This window comes from Fulmarus glacialis, unplaced genomic scaffold (genome assembly GCF_000690835.1).
Source record: "Fulmarus glacialis isolate BGI_N327 unplaced genomic scaffold, ASM69083v1 scaffold13041, whole genome shotgun sequence".
NCBI lineage: Eukaryota > Metazoa > Chordata > Aves > Procellariiformes > Procellariidae > Fulmarus > Fulmarus glacialis.
In genome coordinates this window covers 1,192-25,229 of record NW_009192195.1, presented here as the reverse complement: position 1 = coordinate 25,229, position 24,038 = coordinate 1,192, and the positions used below count along the sequence as shown (strand labels likewise).

At 39.6% G+C, this 24,038-nt stretch overlaps 1 protein-coding gene across 1 annotated transcript; it reads right to left on the bottom strand.

The window, feature by feature from the left end:
* Window positions 1–4,364: 4,364 nt before the first annotated feature.
* Window positions 4,365–22,594, bottom strand: ICK (intestinal cell (MAK-like) kinase). The gene is made up of 13 exons (XM_009586974.1): window positions 22,336–22,594; window positions 20,414–20,468; window positions 18,782–18,903; window positions 16,736–16,815; window positions 14,696–14,828; window positions 14,057–14,228; window positions 13,332–13,499; window positions 10,603–10,899; window positions 9,324–9,514; window positions 8,524–8,675; window positions 6,995–7,123; window positions 5,162–5,263; window positions 4,365–4,701 (listed from the first exon to the last, which is right to left on the bottom strand). The coding sequence occupies exons 1-13, from the start codon at window positions 22,434–22,436 to the stop codon at window positions 4,547–4,549; spliced, it is 1,857 nt and encodes a 618-aa protein (XP_009585269.1). The 5' UTR covers window positions 22,437–22,594; the 3' UTR covers window positions 4,365–4,546.
* Between the last annotated feature and the right edge of the window lie 1,444 nt (window positions 22,595–24,038).

Here is a 24,038-nt window from a genome sequence, read left to right as displayed (position 1 = left end):
TAGGCGGGTGTCCCCTTCCTCCCTCACCGGTCCATGTGCGTCCCTCCCGAAGCTGCGCGCTCGGTCGAAGAGGACGACCTTCCCCGATAGAGACGTACCGTTCATCGGTCAAGGGTATACGGTAGCTGCGCTCCCCTGCTAGAACCTCCAAACAAGCTCAAGGTCCATTTGTAGGAGAACGTAGGGTAGTCAAGCTTCCAAGACTGCAGACACATCCAAGTGAGGCACTGCATGGGGCAGTCTGCCATTGTTTTGTGCCGCTAAACCCGGCAGAAGCAGCCTTTATCCAAACCCTCAGGAACGCCCTCTATGCACGTTTCCTTACTCGCGCGGCAGGGCGGGGTGTGTACGAAATCGGGATTTCCAGTTAATTTTTATTTCCATCTCTGCAGGCCGTGCTCAGTTTATCACTTCCCCCACTTCATCCCCAGTCACCTACCAATCCTTGAGCTCCCCACCTTACGCACACGCCAGTTACAATCTAGCATCTGTGCACTTGTATTTTTCACCTAGTTCATCACCGGTACAATGCATTTTAAGCCCACGTGAACAGTTAGCCCAAGGGCTGGGTTTGTAAGCTATCAACTGTCTTCAGCTTCTGCTGCCTTGAAAGCAGGAGGGTAAGGCTGAGGAGAGGCGACACAAGACACTGAGAACAATTATAGAGTAGAATAGAAGAGCATAGAGTATTCCAGTTGGAAGGGACCTAGAATGATCACCTAGTCCAACTGCCTGTCCTTCTTCTGAGGTGTTATGCATCTTCTGTTCCAGTTCAGTGTTGCAGCTAGTTTCAGAAGAGTTGACACCCAAAGACTAAAGTATCAGCTTTACACGAAGCTCACAGTATACTGCAGAAATTACATGCTTAGACTCAAATCATGTGGCCAATGAACTTGCAGAAAGAGCACAGCTGCCAGGAGAAGGCACCCCTCTGAGAAGGCACCAAATGTAAGGCTTATTTAAAAAAAACACAAACCACAAACCAACAAAAGCCAAACTAAAGTGCTTTTATTAAAAACTGAATAAAAGATCAAGACTCTGGTCAGCCAATATTTCTTCAAGACTAACTTTATTCTGGGCAGGAGACTTGACACAGAAGAAATGAAACAAACATTTACAACATTTTTGAACAAAAACACTGAATAAACAAGAACTGTTATTTCTTTATTCACTCTGGCAATTCCACCCTCTCCTTCCACCTAAGTTCAAAAATGTTCTTTCAATACATGTTTTCCTCCTCACATTATGGAACATTCTACTCATATCAACAGCCTTATTAGATACAGAAATACCATGGAAATGGGTTTTCTGGCTTGGGTTTTTTTTTTTTGCTAACATCATGGCACTTACGCAATACTTTTAAGAAAATCTAGATTACAGAGGTGAATGAGTCCACTGCCAGGCACCTTTATTTCCAGCGGTCATTATTACATGTTATGCATAAGCCTGAGAAAATGTAAACAGTAGAATTCTAAAAACATTTGGCATAAAGATGCTGCTAAATATTAAAACACAAAGTAGTAGGTTACGTATGATAAATTCTCAGATATGCTGCTTCTCCAGATTTCAGTATAATAAAGACGTACATCTTTTCCGTATCTGTATTGCACACTGAGACAGCACAGTAAAATACATAGCTCAGTCAACTCAGTTCTTACTTCAAAAGAACTTTTTCCAATTTCAGTAGGAATTTGCTTGAGTAAAGGCTACAAGTGCTGCCGTTATACTTAGCTAATTTTCTGTCCCACTAAATTAAAACTAGTAGAAGTGATTCTGAATAGCAAGATTATTAGCTTTCTTCCAAAAGAAAGACTTTAATTTAGAAAAGGAGGAGATATGCCAACAAAAGTACTACTTCTTTTTCTAATCTTTTTGCTGGACTGACCAAAACCTGAATGCTGTAGTCAAGAAAATCACTGCAGGGCTGATAAAGGCTCAGAGATTACAGGCCAGGTTCAGATTCATCCTGTATTACTTTAAACATGTGGAGTAGTCCCTATCCTTACTGGAGAGGAGACCTGGGCATCTCCAGAGGGCTACTAAGTTCTCAGGTGAGCCGCTTTTCTCTTGAGATGATTCTCACTCACCACTGGTTGAAAGAGTCAGCTCACAACAACGGAGCTCACGCTTAGGTGCCTGCGGTTAGGTAGGATGAATCCAAGCCTCAGCAGCCCGTTCTCGTGACTTGTTCGTCTCCTGCTTCCACTAGTAGGAATGAAGTGTATGGAACAGACTATTTAAATTGCCTACTCAGGTCTAGGGATACTTAAGATAGGTTCAGGGTGTTCCCTCTTGAGACCAATTATTCAGTAATAAAATAAATTAAATGATAACTAAACATAAATACAGATATTTATTTCCACCAAGAGAAACAACTAGCTTTCCAGTTCTAACACAAATATACATATTTCCTTTTCCACTTACCCAAAGACACCATCAGTGTGTGCTTTAGGAATTGAATGGCTGCTTTATTCACCTGCTATGCATTGGCATCACTGCTTTGGAAGCAGTTAGGTATGGTTTGGAGTTAGTACTTGCTATGAACAAATAACGGAGTAGCTGGACACACAGCATGTCCTTGGCATGTGTAAGTCTTACATGCATACTTTTTTTTAATGCATAGACCCTTTTGCTCCCTTTTTGCCTTGTACTGTCTCACTGTGGACTGAGTCCATAACGGTTCCCGACGTAGCACTGAGCCAGCAGCCTACTCCAGCGTACAGTTTCCTCGAAGTCCCACACATCCTGCTTGGGAAAGTACTGCAAAGGCCAGCATGCGTTACCAGCCTCCAGCCCATAGTGGTTGCCCCTTGTGGGTGCCGGCAGATTCCACAGAGAGGATCTCACTGACACTCCAGCCATTCAGCTCCTTCGAAATGGCCAGATGCTGAGAACCATACCTGCTCTGATCCCTTTAGATCAGATTTAAGTCTCATGAATATACGATTTGCCTGACCTGTTCATAAAATGACCTCAGAAAGGTTGCATTTCTGTACACTTCTGCAGGAAGATGCATTTTCATAGCACACTTCAGCTTTGGTGGTGCTGTTCCAAAACGCAGCTATAAAAGATGTTCTCCCACAGCACTGTACTGTTTTATCTTCCTTCTGTGGAAGGAGATGCAGGAACAGCCAAATGCTGACTGTGATCTAAATGAATCTTTTGCTGATGGCTGGACTCTGGCACTCCTTTTCAGTGCAGAATTAAACCAGACTATGGGGCTATTTTCTTTTCTCTATAACCTGATAATTCATTTTCTCTTATAAACTGAGTTAAACTGCTCTTCAAAGCGCTGTATCAGTTTCTGTGAAATCAACCATAATTTTAGAATATTTTTTTAGCAGGACCAGGTAAGGTCCCTTTTTTCCCAGTAGAGCCTGGGGACCTAATTTATGGAAGCTGACATATTCTTCACGTTGTAAGTGAAGATGTATTGAAGTGAAGAAGAACTGAAATAAGCTTAAACTGACTCATTTTCTCTGGATTTTTTTTCCAAAAGTGATTTAAAATAGTTGTGAAAATTAAGTCAGCTGCACAGATATTATTTCCTTAAACTCTGCTGCTGGCATATCACTAATACTTTGTTACTCTGAAACCAGCTTCATAATTGTTAATACTGTCTTAAATATGTCTTCAGATCTTATATTCCCAACAACAACAAAAACAGAAGAAACAGAATCTGATCTTTCTCCTTAGAAATCATTAGAACATTTAAACGAATTTAACAAAGGTAGGTCCACATTCTATTTCATAGCGAACAATGCCAAGAAGCAACTTTGAAGCAGGACAAAAGAGCGCTGTGTCAGAAAACAGATCTACAGAAGGGTATTCACCCTTCACCAAACAAGAAGATTCCTCAGATTTGGTAAAAGCAAAAGAACGGAGCTGGAAAGCTGGACAGCAGCCCAACAAAAACCTTTTAAAGGCAAAAATAAATTAAAAAAAAAAGCCTCCCACTGACTTTCAGCAGTCTCTCAGTGACTGCAAAGGAGAGGTTAGACTGTTAGTCACTCACTCCTTTGATGTCAGTACAAAGCAAATGAGTACAGGACAATAGAAGCGTGGTATCAAGACGTGGCATCACTGGAATTACACAGCCTCATTTAGCATGTAAACTTCAGAAAATGTCTAATGAATGCCCCTTCCTCAGTACTTCTCTTCCACTGCAATATTGCACCGCTTTGCTTTTTTTTTACCCACTTTTATAAAAAAGTTGAATCTAATAAAGGAAAACTTAAATTTTAAAAAAGTTCATTATAAAAATTTATCGTATAAAAATGCCAAACCCCCTAAGCCATATATACAAAATGCATCAGATTTATGAAAATAACTGGACCCAATTATATAACAAAACAATTTTATACAAAAAGGTACAAGATTGCGTTCAAATTAATACAAATAAAAGTAAAAAAACCCTTCAAAATGTCTCGTTCATAGAAGATCTGTTTCTTTTACATTTACAGGTATATAAAACAGTATCAAATTGTCTCATGTTAGCCACCGTTTCATGGGAAACACGCACTTGTTTAGAGAATATTTCCACATGTCACCGGTGAGCACCATACTTTGCAGACCAGTCAACACGCCCATGGATCGGCTGAGCTGGTGGTGGGAGAGGCATTAACCTTGGTGTGCTTTTTGTAGGTGAATTGAATGATGGCCGTCCAAGATGGGGTTTTACTGACTTCAGAGAAGCATAATCTAAGGCACAAAAGAAAATGCCATGAGATAAAGGTTCAGTGAGTAGCTGTCCACATTGAACAGCAACTGGATGTAGGTCCAGATCCTTACTCCTTCAGGAAATAAGCCTCCTTTTTTAATAGAATTTGCTGATGTGAAACAATAGTGGATCCAATCCCTAATACCAGACAAGGAGTATTTATATCATTGATTTGACAAGTGTGAATTCTGTGCCAGCTTTCACACCAACCTCTAGGTCCCACTGAAATATGCTGCAGATAAAACCACGTATTTCATAAACAAAGTAAAAATAAACCAAATCCTTCTCCATACAAAGTTCTGCAAGGTTACAAACTGTAGTTCCAGTCAGTCAAATATTTACAAATAAAGTAAAGCAAAGATATGTAGTTCAGTGCCGCATATATACTGCATTATCAGAGTAATGAACAAGGGAGCAAGACAACTTTGGTACTATACTTACTAGAAGATGGATCCACAACTGGTGCTAACTGAACCCTCTGCCCAGCAGAGCCTACTTCCTTCTTCAGAAATGAAGGGATATAACCACTTGATCCGATGGGCCCTGAAAGAAACGGCAAGGAACACTTGAGCTCAACACAATGGATCTCCCATACTATCAACAGATGACAAAGGTGTGCACTGATGGGTCATATTCAAGATCAAGCCTGATCACGGACTGATGAAAACAAGAACTTCATTGAAGACACTAGAAATCCACAGATGCTATATATACCTGCATTCAGGAGACTGTCAGCATCAGACTGCATTACAGACGAATGGAAAACAGGTACAAACTGTACTCTTAGAAGGGCAATTTCTCAAAGTTTTCAAAATTTAGCATTTCAGTTGGAATTATTTTGTTTGACTTTCAGCAACTGGGTCCTATGAATATACTCACTCTTGATTTCTGTGCAGTGAGTCTGGGGCTCTGGTGCTACACAAAGCTCTTACAGAAGCCAGTAAGAGCGCAACTTAATAAACCGGGACAGATTTACGTTCCAAATTTGGAAAGTCAGCTACAAAACTTGTCCCTAAGATGGGCAGGAACAGATCTGACTGACCTGTAGGATAAGCTGTAGAAATCGGAACAAAAATAGTTATAAATAAAACAGTCTAGAGTCATAGCGCAGATGGACACTAAATAAGTTAGCATGCACAGATCAGATCCATCGCACATATGCCTATAATGTATTAGAGCAGTTGAGCGGTGGCAAAGCATATTGTGGGAAATGATGGTAATAAGTAAAAGAGGAAAAAAATCTAATGATATCCTATGCAGCTACAAAAGAAACAAAAACTTGTAGAAGAGCCAGGAAGGAGACATGCGCTACATATATAAAGGTTCTCATGTAGTTTAGCCATTTACAACATCCTCCCATCTTGAATCTTTAAAGAACAATTTTCTGATTAAATTACATCCAAAATTTTAAGTTTTTTATTTTTTTAAACCAGAGTTTCTAAAGGCTCAAAACGTTTTTTTGGGCCAAGATTCAACAGAAATTTTCTCAATCAAACATTTTCATAACAACATATGCAAAACAAGTACTGTACTGCAGAACTGTAACATCACATGAAAACCTGAAGCCAAGAAAGATTTAGAGAGGGAATACATAGATACAATCTAGAAACATCAACATGTTTAAGTATATCTGGTAAAATCTAATGTAAAAATCTACAAATTAATTACTTCAAATCAAATAATAGGGATTAAATACCTGAAATACCAAATGCCCCAAAAACCTGAAGAAGAAAAATTGAAGAGTTTTGCTTTTTGTCTGATTTTTGTAAAGCTACAATTATTTCACTACTTTAAGCAGCATCAATTAAAAGACGTGATGATAGATGACAGATTTTATTTGCTTTATTCACATAACAAGAGTGGTGGGTATGGCCGATTCAATTTAGACCAACCTTCTCCTCTATGATAGTCATTTATACATCAGCTGGGCTAAAATAATTTGGAAACCTGAAAATGACTTACAAAAACTGACGAGGGAAACTGAAGGCAAGATGAAGTATTTCAGGTTAAACAGACCTAAGCTGTCCAACCTTCTATGCATGTGGTACTTCAAACCAGACTTTCAGGGATTCATTAGAAGAAATTACTATGTTTCAGTTTAAGGTAGTCTCCAAATCCAAGGAACAGTGCTCATAACTGATTTTGACAGAAAGAACAAACATGGTAGCAAATATCTTCAGAGCTGACAATGTATTAGAAATGGGTGATCCCAAAATATAGCTATCTGGGATTGCAGAGACATCTTTTCTCAGAGTGCTAGGCACAGCTTCTTACCTGAATTCATCCTGTTAATACCTCCTCCCAAACCGGAAGCTTTCGCAGGCAAACCAGAACCAGGCCAGGGATTAGACGGAACAGACTCTTTGTTTGAAGTGGAGACTATGCTATTCCTTGTGCTTATTCCTATTGCAAAAATGCAAAAATTACCACACTGAAATCTCTGTTGTTACACAGGCTTGCATTCATTCCATCTGATGCACAATCTTAGAGCAGATGTCCAGTTCAGTGAACTTAACCAAAACCTTTTCACTCGTAACATGCCTCTGGGTTACTTCCCATCCTCTCATACGGGAATGCTATGACTAGCCACAGGCCCTAATCCTGCAAAGGTAATAGTGCAAGTAGTTCCATTAGCATCAATGGCTGCTTACGTCAAGGGACAGGATCCTTCCATCAAGGCCACAAATATTCTCAAGTCACAGAAGGCAAACCTTGCTACGTAAATGAAATCTATACTTCATATCAAACACAGCATTTTACAGCTTTTAGCCTCACAGTGACAAGATAACCTGAGAGTTAATAATGGTAGATTACATTTCTCATAGTAGTGTACTCTTCTTTGGTCTATCTACTGAAACTACAGATTGTGTGAATAGTTTGCAGTAGAGTTGCAGTAGATGTATTTAATATACATCCCATATTTAAGCGGGGTATACCTAACATGCAAGGATGCGCTCACAATTTGTGGTAAAGCAAAAGCAGGCTTGGGATTAATGTGTTTTACAACCTCCTCTAGTAACACAATTTTTAGCTACCAAAACTCTACTTAAGTGATCCAATTTGAAAGTCATTGAAATTAATTGTTTCAGGAAAAAAGACTGAGTTTACCATCACAATACATTCTAGTTTACTTAATTAATTCTGAAGTATTGGTACTACAAGTGAATGAACAGCTAACACTGCCTTTATAAACAGAAATTATGAGAGAGGATATATTTATATTCAGCTCATTTTAAATACAGGCAGACATGCTGTCACCTCTTGTACTTCATCCTGCCCCAGTGCTGGTCTCAGTATAGCAGAAGTTAACATGAAGACAGCATGCAATTCCTCTATAGAGACATGGATTTGCATTCTATTTAACTCGAAGCTACAGCAAAGCATATTCCCACTATTAGTTAGCTTCTATTGTTCATGGTATTATATACTTATGAGGTAAACATAGGGCACTTTCTTTTCCAGTCTAGAAGAACAGTCTTACCCTTCTTAGGGAAACAGGGAATAGCTCAGCACACTAACAGACATTTTCTAACACACTTCAAAGTATAAAAGAGTATCCAGCAGGAGGAAGAAGTACCAACAATCCTGTCCCCTTTTCTTGTAAGGATTTATCTCAGTTGTCAGACTGCTCGAATGTAGTTTGTATCATGGCCATATACATGAGCAAAGCTCTTGCTCTCCTCATTTTCTTTAAGCAGTGGCCACCCTCCACAAGCTCAAAGGATAAAGCCTAATGTACCAATGACTATTTCATACTGCTGTGGAATTACAGGAAGAAAAAGAAGTAAGTATTTTTTACTAACCAGGTAGATACCTAGAATGTCTCAAGTAGTGCTGCTTTGCTGCAGAAACTCGCAATGTGGGAGTGTCCTGCCGTGGAAAGGTCGCATGGGAAGGTGCACTGCTGCCAGAGCCTACAGCATCCGAAGGCTTCAGGTCCAAAATGTTTTCAAATCTGTAATCCAAAAATTGCTACCCTTAGTCCAATTCTTATAGCATACGTTTATGCACAGTTGGCCTTCTCACCTCCATGCCATCTCCAGGAATCATTTCCTCATACTGTGTTTGCTACAGCATAAACATACAGACAACAGGGAATATTTTCAGCCTGAAGCCATACAAGTGCCCCTGAAAATCAGATTTGCGCTTCTAGTTCCTTTATATATTGCTTTTAAAGTTTTTACAAATCACTCAGTAAGGTTTTCTCTGCTGTGTATGGTCCATGGAAACCGCAGCTTAGAGTCACCCAAAACAGTTTATATGCGTAGAATATGTCAAAATGGTTCATATGTGAAATAGAAAGTATATATTCAAAGATTAACTTGGGAAGACGTAAGCTAAGCATCATTTTCAGTGAGGAAAAACGAAAAAGGACTTGTATAGAAGGGTGAACTGTCCGTCAAAAAATGTGTTGCAGTTCAAAGGTCAGCATTCAACAAGCAGTCAAGGCAAAGCAGGAGACAGACAAGCTGCGTGTCTTTTACTGGCCTGGATAGATGTTTCTAGATCCATGGAAAGCATAAAGAGCAACATTATGAAAAAAGAGGTGAAGCCTGAGGATGTAAGACTAAATAGCACATAAACATAATAGAAACGAACTTACCTACAAAGAGTTTCATCACTCTGCCTCTTCTTGTTTTTCAAGTCCATCCTCGTGACGGAAGAGCTGAAATCAAGGTCTTCGAAGTCATCCCAGTCTTCAGAACTCTTCACTGTTCTAGCAAGATGTCCCCATCTTCGCCTAGTTTTTGGTTTAAGTTCACCATTTATATTCTCAGTCCCAGCAGATGTTTTCTGTTATAAAGATTGAAAAGAAACAAACCCATGCACTTACATCATAAACCAGGTGACAGGAATGAAGTGGACTTTTTTTTTTCCCTGTCTTAAAGAGAAACAGTGGTAGTAGAGCTGTAACAACAGAATCCTAATTTTTCATTAAATGTGCTAACACAATCTGTAGCCTGTAGACATTATTACCTACCTTCTGCATTTCATCCTGTAATAAAGTATCTTCCACTGACAGAAAAATAATTTTTTTAGGTCTCAATTCCAATTCTATTTATATTTCACTATACACCTCCCGAACAATTACCTCACACTCAATTTTTATTTCTTGACCCATCTTGGGAGTACAAAACTGCATGCATGTTCATGTTTCCACAAGCCTGTGCCTAGACATTTATAAAATGTGTTTTTCTTGCGGGACACCATAGGTGCAAATTTGTGTCTCTTCAGCCATTTAAGCTCATCAGTACATTTCAACCTTGTGCAACTTTTAAGTCGCCAGTACAGACCCTACTTAAGACTGATGATCTAGCAGCAGCATTCACACTGTCTGCTCTCACCATCTATCTTATGAATCCAGTCTCTTCATATAATCAACAGAAATGGTAGGTTCTTATGCTGAAAGAAGAATCTGTTGTTTTGCATGGCCATTATAGAAGCCCAAAGGGACTATTATTCTCAGTCACATAAATTGGATGCCTTAAATGGATGAAGGCAATAGCCCCCCTCCCTCTCATTTCAATACTATTTAGCTTAATACTTTTCTCTCTGGCATCAATCTCATTAATATTCTGACCACTGTACATCCTTTTTACTCGTATGAAATCAAAGTGTCATCCTTTAAGTGGTGCTTTACAACACAGGGAAGCATGGCTTTCAAATGAGAAATTGACTTGATTGTTTTATAGCAATTGGATTCAGATTTCAACAGAGTCACTTCCAGTTTCTAGCTGAAAGTTATAACTATTCTTTATTCCCATTTCCTGTCCTTTTAGTAAAGTGTAAGAACCTTGAAAGAGAACAAGAAAAAGAAACACCATTAAGGAAAAGTAAGGCAGTATATCAGGAAGTGTATCTTATGCTAGATGGACCTTTACCTGCTGAGGAACCTTATTGTGAATTGCAGGCAGAAGAACCTGGTTAGACTTGTCCTCCTGTAAGTAGTTACTGTGCTCAACCCCAGAGTTGTCTGTCTTATATGGGTATACCAAGCGCTGAGAAGACTGGCTTTGTTGAAAAGGCCTTGACGAAATGCGGGCGTGAGGTTTCGGAGGGGGTTGTGCTGGAGGGACAGGCTTAATATGCAGAGACTGTTTATTATGCAGTTCCTTTTGCTTCCCCAGTTCCTGAACGCCCAGGGCATGCCCAACCTGGAAATACGGATACCGAAGTGCCTAAAACACAATGAAGATGTTAGGATCCAACTTAGGAAACCAAAGTTTTTAACTCACCCTAGCCCTATGTCACGGTACAAATTTCATTTCCTTTTTTCTGGGGTGGGAAACAGCGGAAGACCCATCTCTCAACACTGAGAGTGAGAACACTCACTGTTTTAGTGAGAACAATCCACTTCAGAATAATGCTGCAATAGTAGAAAAGTTTCAAACAGATACCAAATTACCAAATCCTCTGTGGACTTGCACAAAAGGAAAAGGTTCTGCAGAAGTAAGATACTTAACCAGGTATATGGCATCTAGAGGCACGTTTCATTATGTGCTGTCTCTTCATGTGTGTGCACGCATATGCAAACACATGCATACCTGTCATCACAGATTCAGCCATCAAGACCTGAATGACCCCAGAGACATCCCATCTCTTCCATTCTCCAGTTCCAAGACTGAATCAAGTGAAAGAAATATAACCCTTAAGAAAATTAGCCTCTCTCTTTTTTGGAAGACGTTGGTAAAAATATCTTTATCCTGCCTTACAAGTAATTAAGGAGTTGACAGTAAAGGCAATTCATCTCTGCCCATCTTGCTGTTTCAGGTATACTAATCTTCCCCTCCCGAAGACCTCTCGCTGCAAAAAGCTTCTAAAAGCTCAGATTCCTCACCATGTTTGTACCTTACTGTAAAACATTTGTTAATGGCTCTTAACACCAAGTTATAGTTAGTATTTTTTGCTTTTCATTACCTTTGAGAGTTCTTCATCTATTTTACATTTTAACTGCTTTAATTAGCTTTAAAGCTTTTTATTACAATTTGTATCGAAGGTCTTATATAATCACAAAGGTTCAGCTATGGTCCTATTGAAGTCAAGTCAGATCTGAACCCAGAATCACATGTTTTTCAAAAGGTGCCCTGCTCATTTCACTACCACTACAGTACTGATATCCAAAATCAGTGACTACTGTCAACAACATCAACTGCACCATTGTGCAATACTGATGACTTGGGCTATGCTTACGTGCAGGATGTTGGGACATACCTACAGTGCAATTGAGCTGAGACTGCCCTGCAAACTGCCTTGCATAAGCTAGCTTTATCCAGGCAACACTGGCTGGATGAGCAGACAGTGAAGTGGATTGAAAGCTGGCTGACTGGCCAGGCCCAGAGGGTGATGATCAGTGGAACAAAGTCTGGTTGGAGGCCAGCAGGTATCGGTGTACACCAGAGGTCAATATTGGGGCAGATACTGTTCAACATCTCCATTAATGATGTTGACAGTGGTGCAGAGTGCACCCTCAGCAAGTTTGCTGATGACACAAAACTGGAAGGAGTGGCCAATACACCAGACGGTCGTGCTGCCATCCAGAGGGACCTCGACAGGCTGGAGAAAGGGGCTGACAGGAACCTCAAGTTCAACAAGGGGAAATACCAAGTCCTGCACCTGGGGAGGAACAACCCCATGCACCAGTACATGCTGGGGTCAAGCACCTCGAAAGCAGCTTTGCAAAAAAGGACCTGGAATACACCAAGTTGAACATGAGCTACCAATATGCCCTTGCTGCAAATGAGGCTAACGGTACCCTGGGCTGCATAAGCAGGAGTGTTGCCAGCAGGTCGAGGGCAGCGATCTTTCCCCTCTGCTCAACACTGGTGAGGCCACAACTGGAGTGCTGTGTCCAGTTTTGAGCTCCCCAGCAGAAGAAAGAGATGGACATAATGGAGAGAGTCCACTGAAGGGCCATGAAGATGATTAAGGGAACGGAGCATCTCACATATGAGGAAAGACTAAGAGAGCTGAGACTGTTCAGCCTGGAGAAGATTCAGGGGAATCTTACCAAAGTATGCAAATACCCAAAGGGAAGATGCAAAGAAGACAGAGCGAGGCTCTTTTCAGTGGTGCCCAGTGACAGGACCAGAGACAATGGGCACAAACTGAAACACAGGAGGTTCTCTCTGAACATCAGGAAACACTTTTTTACTGTCAGGGTGACTGAGCACTGGCACATGTTGCCTAGGGCAGGGGGGTTGGACCAGATGACCTCCAGAAGCCCCTTCCAACCTCAAGCATTCCGTGACTCTGTGGCGCCTATCAATAGCAATGAAAGAACGGCATCACAGCCTTCAGCCATACATCCTACCTTCACTCTGCTGCTATTCACAGTGACTGGATTATACTTAATTCAGGTGTATTTATACACACTGCAGTCACATATTTGATCATTGAGCACACACCCCCTGCAGTTGATGTTGCATGCAAAAGATTGATTACTCTCTTTTAAATACTCCCCTTTGTCTTGCAAATTGTTCTTGGCTTCTGCTCTTCCCCCTTCTAAGAACTGCACCCCTGAGCAACTGTTAAATGACTGTCTATAAAAGGTTGTCTTGCAGTGAAAGGAAGCATCATATGCAGATGTGAGAAAAAGAAAACAAACCCAAACCTGACTAGCTGTTGGCCGCTTTTTGGGGTCCCACTGCAGCATGTCTCTCATGAGCTGCACCGCTTCACTGCTAGCATTAGGTATGAGGGTTTTTAGGTTGTTAGGTACACACTGAGGCCAGCGAAAATTCATAGACGCTGAAAGCTGGTAGCCTTCAGGCCAGTCGTTCTGGAAGAATGAGATTTCCAATCACAAACAAAATTCAGCTGTAAAATATCATAGTGCCTAAGTAGACTAGCATATATTCTCCTATCAGTAACAGACTGTATCCAGCTTACTCTAGACTATATATAAAGATTTCACTAGAAGTTTTCACCTCAAACCTCTGGTGAGAGGTAAGTCTTGCTTTACATCCGACCAAGTCAAAGGCACAAATGGAATGAGGAGATAGGAGTCCTGCGATGATTCCAATTTCTAGCCTCTTCAATCATAGGTTTATACGCAATACGCAAAAGAAAATGAAATTTCCACCTAATGAAATCACAGTCTAATGACTTTCTTTGCTCTCCAAGGGTCTATTTCTCGCCCTCAGGTTTTATAGCATAATTACATAATGCTTATTTCACAGAAAATAAGTTTTAATTTAGCCTACTATATCTGAGATCAATACCATACAATAGCAGTAAGCGTGAAAATTGATTATTTTTATGGTTACTGTCATTGTGCCATTCTGTATTGTAGAACACCTCTAGTATTATTGCAGTGTGGAATGTCACTTTAGCTACCTTCTTTGGCGTCCCCAAGACTTGGCAAATTTTGAATATAGTATCAATTTCACTTGCGCCTGGGAAGAGAGGCCTCAGTGTGTAAACTTCTGCCATTATACAACCAACAGCCCAAATATCTATTGGAGAACTATAGCTGGTGGATCTCAGAAGTACTTCGGGAGCCCTGTACCTGTAAGAGAGAGGAAAAAAAAAAAAAGAAACAAATCCCAACAATCAACACAATTCAAACAGACATACATGAAACCATTCAGCTCTTCATTCTTTGCTGTTAAGAGCAAACATCCCTTAAAAAGCTCCTATCCTCTCCTATCCTATACATAAGACTTCATTTTTTTTGTAGAATGAAGAATTAAAACCTACATAAGCTCTTGTAAGCTCTCTTATGCCTTCCTGACATGCAGCAATCCCAGCATGTTCCACCTGCCTTACCAGGCTCCCTCTTTGTTCCTGTGCTGCTGTCATCTGTAAACTGTCTTGCACTAACAGAAGCTTTTCGAATTATGCCAAGTTTAAATAAAACTTTCATAAATAACAGGCATCAAAAGTGGTATTACACTTCAGCACAAATTTAATACTTTAATTCTTTAAAGGCTTGATTCTAAGTTCCACACAATGTAGGCGAATATTAGCACTTACCATCTTGTGGATACATAATCAGTGTAAGGAGGTCTAGATCGGATTTCTCGGGCTAAACCAAAGTCTGCTATTTTCACAAGTTCTGGTCCCATGCAAAGGAGGTTTTCAGGTTTCAAGTCTCTGTGAAAGAACCCTAAAATTCAAATGAAATATTGATGTGCATTGCAATGCCACCCCCAGCTGTAGCCTTTATTTTCCACCTGGATTGTTTTGCTTTAGTTCTTATGGTTGAAGCTTGAATAGCACAACAAAGAGTTCAAAGTCTTATGTGATCAACAGAGCCAGTCGGTATAACGGTTGTTCAGTCAGACTGTGAAAAACAGTATACACAAGTTGACTATCTTGTAACAATTCAGAGCATTCAGTCAGATAACTCCCTTTCAAGTGACACTTCTTTAACGTAAAATTTACACCATTTTAATGTTTCATTCTAATTGTGTTGGAAACTGTGCAATGAAGACACCAAAAAAATTGCTTCAAAAGTTCTTTTAAACAGAATACAAATTAAAACATGAAGTAATTCTTTGCACTTTGAAACTTATTTTTAAATCTGAGAACATAATGATCTGCAAGCACTCAGTTACTCATCGCCCTATCAGACAGAGGATCTCGGCATATTTTTTTAGTGCTCTCTGCATTCAGCAAAACTTGATCGCAAATGAGCATTTGGCCAGAGCTCTTTCAATACAAATGAGAGAAGAGGGCTAGAATATTACTGACGATTGTCTCTGAAATTTGCTTCCACCCTTAGTCTGGAAAACTTATCCTTATGCTTCTTTCTTGCAGGCATCTGAGACCACTGTTTCCTATATACAGCTCCCTCTGTAGTACCTTACTAGAGCTCTATGACCTCATTTTCAGAGACCTTCCAACATGCTTATTTTTTTCCATGGCCTTGAATATGCTCCCACAGAGAACAGAATAAACATTGACATAGGATGTGTCTACATTGTCCAGTGTAACTATATTAACTTTTGTTTGTTAGATTAATGCATGATAGCATTGAAGACATAGTGCTGTAGATTTCTACCAACCAGCAGATTATGTCCTTCCTAGGGATATTAAGTAGATGTTCTGGTGCCAGCTTGAACTGCCGCCTCTTTATGGAAGGTACCAGACAGAGCAATCAAGGTTGTTTTTAGCATTTAGTACAATCACTTCCGTATTTTGCTGCACAGACATGCAATGCACCAACAGAATGCTGTTGAGGCAATTTCTTTCATGGCAAACTTGTAAAAAGAACAATCGATTGTGTATTCAAATATGAAAAGATGCTTAGAGTTTGGATGGACAAAGAACATAAAAAGTTTGCTTGACAGCATTTCTATGCCATACAGGAGCAGAATAGAGCAATAAAGAGAGGGGAAAAAAAGTTCATGTGATTTTTCCAAAACAAGCCTTTCACTTCCAGGACTGATGCTAGTTCTCTTCTGATAACCCTGAGAGCTGACCAGCAAACACACTACAGTGTATTTAGCAGGCAGAATTGCAGAGGTGAGAAAGTTATCGCTAAAATAAGTAATTTTTTTTATTAGTTAAGTGGGTCTTGTTACTACTGGCTGTTACACCAGCTTTAGCTTTTATCATGATTGTAAAAATTAGTTGGAAGGCAATGAAAGCTCTTTGTCACTCACACTTTATTACTTTAAGTGTATGTTACAGAGAATGTGCATTTTATTCAGGTATCTGTGTGCACCTTGACAAAAGAGTAATTTTTTCTTTATTTTCAGTCCCAGGGGACCTCTAAATCTATCAAGAAACGTGCCCATTAACATCAGATGAGTTTTAGAAAGTGGCCAGCTGCCAGTTTGAGAAAGTAGAAATCTACAGAAAAGGAACTGAGCAAACCTCCAGACTAAAATATCAGGCAACTATAAAATATGGATATTTTCAGTAATCTGAATCTCTCAGGTAGTGTCATTCTTTTGATCACTCCCTTTACTAAAGTTAGTAATGTAATTGTTAGTGTAGTCATTAAAAAACTTACACAGACATGAACTTGCTCTAATTCAAAATGTTTACAGCTAAACCAAAACCTACCATGCTTATGGATAAATGCAAGCCCTTGCAGGATCTGATACATAATATTCCTAACTGTAGATTCAGGAAACAGTTTGTTTCTGTGGGATAAATGAAAAGAGAAGAATTAAGTATTAACTGTTAAGTTCACACATTAGCTTATGCTATCTAATGAACCAAAGATAAAAGGTAACAATGACAATAAAACTGCTAGATGTATTTTAAGCACTCTCATGTAGTTTTTTTCTCCAATAAAATTTACACAGTATTTGCACAACTTCCATATTACATTATATTAAGACTATGTGACATCATGTTAAGACTATGTGGGACAGTGAATTAAAAAAGGGAAAAAAAGAAAAGGAAAAAAAAAAAAGAAAATTGACCAAACTGAACAAACCTTAACATGTGCAGGTCATGAGGTACGTTCCTCAAGACAGCAAGGGTTCATGTTAATTTAGTGCCTTTCACGCACAGTTTCTTCTGGCCTCTCTTCTAGAGCATATACAAGCCATACTTTTGACTTCCCCTTCTTATTATCTAACAGTTGACGTGCTACTTCCTTCTCTTCGGTTATCCGAACAAAGTGTCTCATCTGCTACCACTGAAAACAAGCAGCTCTTCTCCTCGTAATATTCAGGAGAGAAGATCAGCCACGGCAGGCTGTTTAATGATAGCCCCTCTTTCCAACAGATGATTCTGATAAAACAGCTCTGTACCGGCTGCCTCTGCGCAATTGCCTCTGACAATTTTATTCAGAAAGAGCCTAACAGTGAATGAAGAAGATGGCCTAGGCCTCATTCAATTTCCTGAGCTTGATTCCTCTCAAAAAAAATGACCATCACATATTTCAGAAGTGAGATCAGCAACTAGAGCCAGCTTTTCATATTTGCTTGCTTATTTTTTTAATTACAGCAGAAAGAGAGTTTTATTTCCTCTACAGTCCCTTCCAGCAAGACTGGCAATTTTAACTAAGACGTAAACAAATAAATCATATTCTTAAAGGTTTGATTTATACAATGTCTAACCAGTCCAAGGCCTAGCTAAAACATAGAGAATATGACGTGTACCACACTTTTACAGACATCTGCCCTTTTTGTTTTCATAAGGAGGTAGGATACATCAAGCATTTCTAAGAAATTCGTAAAGACAATTGGTTTGTATGTTATGCACTTGAACCATTTTCTCAAGGTTCATCATTTCATATAATTAAAAATCAGCATCCAAGTATATGTGCCCAATTTAAAGTTGTTCTATACCTGTGCATGCATAGTAAGTATTTTTATGCTTAAAAAGGTATTAATGCAGTATTCACAGAGATACATTAAACAATAACCTCACTTTGTTAAATCAAGTAAGATTACTGTCATCCCCCAGGCTGGTTCTACGGTCCATAGAGAGAAAATGGCCTCCTCAGAGAACAATTCAAAGCAGGGAGCTATTCTGCCCCAAATTATCCTCTGGAGGATGCTATCATGGCCCAAAGGCTAAAATTAAGACTTTATTAATGCTCCGCAAATATGAAAAAGCTAGATTTTATTGAGAATGCTGACAAATAAAATAGGCAGTCTTTGGACATGTCAGTTCAAATTGCAAGGAAAAAAAAAATTTCTAGAAGCAATCCAGAATTTGACCCCTCATGTTTATCATTTCAACCACTTTTTATTTATTCACTTATTTGAAGAAGCCGTAACAGAAGAGGTGGTGATACCACCCTCTAATAGAAAAAGCATTGCTGGTTGGAGTACTTACCTTGAAATCAAAAGCTCTAGGTTCAATGCCTCCTCACTGTGAGGGATGTTAAAGGCCCACAGTTCCTCACTCTCAAAAGAGTGCCCTACTTATCTGCCAGGCTAATCTGGGAAGAAACACTGGAAACTTTCACTAAACTGTTTGGGATATGCTCAAAGGTGACAGCCACAGCTCCTACTGCAGTACACAGCTTTAAGCCGTAGTGACATAAGCCTAAACAAATGACCCAAAGTCCTTTGAAAAGTAACAGGGGTGTTAAAAGCACATTACACAAGTAATTAATTTATATCAGGAATGGGTGATGCTGTTACATACCTTTCTTTCATTAACTGATAAAGATTTTCCTTCATGTATTCAAACACAAAATAAAGATGATCATTTTCCCTGATAACTTCTTTCAGCTTTACTACATTGGCATGGTTTAATTTCTTCAAAGACTAGAAACAGAAAATACAAACAGGATTTTACAAGGGTCTTATTCTAATGAAAAAACTATTTCACTGATGCAGAAGACTTGGCTTCAAAAATTCTTCAATATTTTAAATAATCAGACAGCTCTGAAAACAAAGACCAGATCTCCAAGTATTACCAGATACATATACAATATACCTATCAATTTAATGTGCTGGTCATTCAAAAGCCAGCTATCTGGCATCACAGTAGGCACCAGAACAATTGCATTTTCTCTGTAAGTAACTTCCTACTGGCAGAATTCACCATCTTCTTGTACTTGCACTGGCAACAGTCACGTTAGACTCGGGCCTACATATAACCCTAGAAATCCTTCCTTGGTATTGTGGATTAACCCTGGTGGGCAGCTGAGCTTGCTCATCCGCCGCAGTGGGATGGGGGAGAGAATTGGAAGGGCAGAAAGTCTATGAATGCAACAGTTGAGATAAAGACAGTTTAATAGAGAAAGCAAAAGCCGCGCATGCAAGCAAAGCAAAACAAAGAATTTGTTTGCTACTTCCCATCAGCAGGCAGATGTTCAGCCATCTCCAGGAAAGCAGGGCTTCATCAAACACAATGGTTACTTGGGGAGACAAACGCCATCACTCCGAAAGTCCCGCCCTTCCTTCTTATTCCCCCAGCTTTTACTGCTGAGCACAATTTCACATGGAATATCCCTTTGGTCAGCTGGGGTCAGCTGTCCTGGCTGTGTCCCCTCCCAGCCTCCTGCCCAGCCTCAGCCTACTCGCCGGTGGGGAAGCATAAGAAGCAGAGAAGGCCTGAGGTTGTGCAAGCACTGCTCAGCAGTAACTAAAACTGTGTTATCAACACTGTTTTGGTCACAAATCCAAAACATAGACCCATACAAGCTGCTACGAAGAAAATTAACTCTATCCCAGCCAAAACTAGCATACTTGGGTCTTCATTCTCCCTTCTTTTTAGATTTTCAGTGTATTCTACATTCATTCTTGCTGTAGCAACACAGTACCAATATGTGGCACTGTAAGAAAAGTGACCTAGGTTTTCTGTGTGTTTGTAACAGTGATAGCAAGGACTAGAAATTAAGGGAGGTCCTTAGAACATACCCCTAAAGCTTTGCTGATGTCAGAATTTCACACTAAATGTCTGTCCCCAAACCAGCTATCCAGAAACTACTGCATGTACTGAGCAAAGGGCATGTGTTCTCAAGCTCTGAAAAACAAACATCAATCAACTCCAGGTTTTGTGATAGGAAAGCTCTCTCACTCACCACTCACTGCAAGGAGGAAGCATCTCTCTACAACCAAATGATTTTTTGTAAGACTACAGAATTTTAGTAAGAATTTTTGTAAGACTACAGACACCCTGTTCAAAAGCAGAGCCAGGAAACAGAACTGTAATGCCATATGCCTCATGTTGGGGGGAGTTTTTGATAAAAGGGTGGAAAGAATTTGACATTACCCCAGAATTTGACAAGGATTGTCTAATTTAAAGTCAACCATTGAATGAAACAAGTACCTTAACCTCTCGAAGATTCATGCATTCCTCCCAGGAATAAAACTTTCTCTTCATTCTACAATAGTAGAGGGAAAAAAACGATTAATACATGGTCAACATCAGCTGGTTTTAGACCTGTAAGTCTCATTATGTCTTAACAATTCAGTTCTTCCATCAAAATATAACGTGCTATCCCCTTTGTCAAAAAACTTTACATCTCTAGACAAGGTACACTCTAGTAGAATTTAAAAGCACTACTGTTACACAGTAACAGTGTATCTATCTTGTTGCAAAAATTTCAGAGCCTTCAACAAGTCAGGGCACGCTATTTTTCTTTCCAGTATACAACGTGGTGGAGTCTAACCGTAAAAAGGACAAGGGTTACGACAGTTATGAACAACTCAGACTCAGTTTTGAAACAAATCTAATGAAGACCAAATTAAAGCACTTCACTGGGTCTCCAATTTTATCATATTCTTCTTGCTCCTCTTCTCTATAATTTGATTTCTCTGTAACTTCAATACCTTTCCCCTCTAAGTTCTATTTCTTCATTTTTCAGTGTCCACTGCTCCACATGTTTCTCCCTTTCTTGCGAGTTGCATCTCTCGTCCCAACTGCTTTCCGAATTCTGCATTTCCTTTCAAGCTTATAACCAACTCTGCTCTAATAGAAAAAACTGCGTGGCGGATCTGTTTTCTCCCAAGCTAGAATGTAACTCTGAACATAGTATTTGTGTGTATGGTCCTATTTGTTCATGTGCATTTTGATTGCGACTCAGTTCTTCCACACATAACTCTATGCTTTAGGACGAAGGCTTACATGTACACACACACACAGAAGAGCACAGATTAAACTTACAAAAATACCCAACTGCTTAGAGTCTGGATTCAGAGGGATTTAGGCACCCTTTGAAGATCTGAGTCTTTCTCAGACTTTAATAATAATTCAGTATTACTTATTACTGTAGTAAGTTTCCAGTTTGAAATCAGGTCTTATAATTAGAATAGTTTAAGAACTGCAAGCCCTTCATTTCGTGAAGGGGTCTGGATTATTTTTTTTGTTTAAGCAGTGTTTTTGCAGTTACTGTCTTGTGCATTCAGCCACCAGGCCGTTTCTGTTCTTAATAATGGATTGGCATTAACATGTAAGCTAAGAGAGTACCATCTTCTTGCTTGTTCTGAAATTTTTGAGTTTCTACCATGTTGCAAAATGAAAATCAAAGGTGCCTCTGGCAAGGTTTGATACAGGAAAAATACCCTCAGCACAGAGGATTTAGAAAGTTGCTAAAGCCAGCTATTGACTGTTCATACAAAACAGCATTGTACTGAAAGCTCTTTGACAAGTATGTCCCTGGGTCATGGTCGGTATTTCAGGAAGGTGCCTGCAATGCTTTACAGCTGTCTCTTACCACAACTAGGACAAATCAGCCATTTACAGACTGAGGTCACTGCTGAAGCGGCAGAGAAAATCAAGTGGATTTCTCAAGGAATTTTAAGAAAATCTTAAGCTGAAAAGACCAATATGTAATAGCATATAAAGATAACAGAAAATGGACAATGAGATCCATTGTGTTAATGATCACTTCAGTATTAACATTACACTGGAAATTAGACCATGAAATGTATGTTCCATGCAAGCAGCAGGGAAGGGGCTACAGATTCCAAAGCAGCATTGCAGAATACTCTAAATAATGTACATAATACATGTTTGACTGCACATAGTAGCAGAACACTGTTACAATAAGCCTATACATCTCACCCTCTTTACCTTCTGCTGGGGCTCTGAAGCAAGGAACTTGAGCTTTGCATGCTGCCCCAATACAACTCCAAATACAAATGTTGCGTGGAATGTGAAGTACTCAAACCAGCATGACGAAGTGATGTGGACCACAGAATGGAAAAACCTGGACCATCCACTGTTAAATAACAAATGAAAATACTTACTTTTTAATGGCTATTAGCTCTCCAGATTCAATGCTTCTCCCTAGGAGGACAGAGCCGTAGGTCCCATCACCAAGCTGTCTGATAGTTGTGTACCTATTCATGATGAGGATACTTTAGCTGCAAGCGCATTTCAGTCCTTAGTGTTTCTTGCGTTTCTCCTCCGAGTGTAACCTGTTCTTTCTGTGGCAGCATAAATATAGAGCACTCAGGACAGTGTGAACAGTTGCAGGAATCATGTTTTCAAGACTTAGCCTTTGGTCTGAAAGCACAGAACATAATCCGTTTGACTTCTGTACCTTTCCGAGATTGCTTGTTTGCAGGCTCCATTCTCCTCCAAGAGATATTCCTTGTAAACTACACACAAACACTTGTCTTGGTCTCTCACCAGAAAGGGACAGCCTGTATCTGGACATAACTGGGTATATTCCCCAAATCCACTCTTACGCTAAAGCTAGAGGTACTTTACAGCAAGCTTGCAGGCAGCCCTAATGGGAGAAACTATTACTAAAAGCAGAGGATAAAGTCTCATGGCTTGGAGAAAAGTCTGCTATCAGAAAAATGAAGCATTAAAGTAATAGGAGGGAATCTGTTCTAGCCAAATTATCAGACATGTAAGTTGCCATCTCACAAGTCGTACTGCCATCAGTTAAAACAGATCCATTTCCTGACTTTCCGTAAGGCCCTCTGCTAGAGATATAGCCATATGTATTCCCTTAAACAAAGTCTTCAGAGGAAGACTATTATATTCATGTCAGATAAGACCAAATGTATTTCACTACAGTAGCCCTAAGCATGAATCAGTCTCTAGAATTAGTGGCTACATCAGATTATCTATCCAATCTTTTGTCCTGACACTGCATGAACAACAGAATGCTAGATAATAAAGCAAAAAAGTTCTTATTCCCCCATTTAATCTAATTGTTGCCAGTATTTCCTACACTTTAGAACAAGTGTGATCTATTCTATGTAACTTAACCATACATTTGGAATAAAACAGAATTCCCCCGCAATGAGGGTTTGGTCCCTGCATTCTTTTTTTCTCCAACTCTAAGAGGACAGCAATGTTCATGGCTGGTGACTTTTGCCTTCTGTAACCTGCATTTAAACGACATTTCCACAATTTTTTTTTTGTAGCAGCCTTAAATCTTTCCTCCATCTTGCCTTATTTCACAAAGCCAAATTATGATTTTAGAAGTAATGGGATTATGTTGCTTGAACTCTGAAGTGACATCAATGCAGAGCCACAATCCCGAAGATGCAAGATGTTGTGAAGATCCTTTGTTTTCAGTCTTCTAAGCCTATTAGTCCCACTAACACTGATACAGGAACAAACAAACAAGAATTAGGAAGTATGATGTTAATATACCTTTTGACAATTTTACACATTGTGTATGAAAGAGAAACAGCATGTCTTTTAACACTATCTTAGATGCTGCGTAGTGTCTCAGACAGGCGGGAGGAACTGCCCTCTAGCAGTATCCGTTTCTCTCCACACACTACTACAGAGAACCACAACTTAGCACCTGAAATTAGAGACCTAATCCCACATTTTGTACTACTTGCCAAGGAACACAGAGCCTGTCTGTAAGAACGGCACTTTGGAGTACCAATTTCTTTTTGGCTGGTTTTCAGGCTGTGCACCTGCATAGCATGAAGCTATGTTTAGGCAGTGTTCTGCATCCGGGTTAAAAAGTTTTGATTAC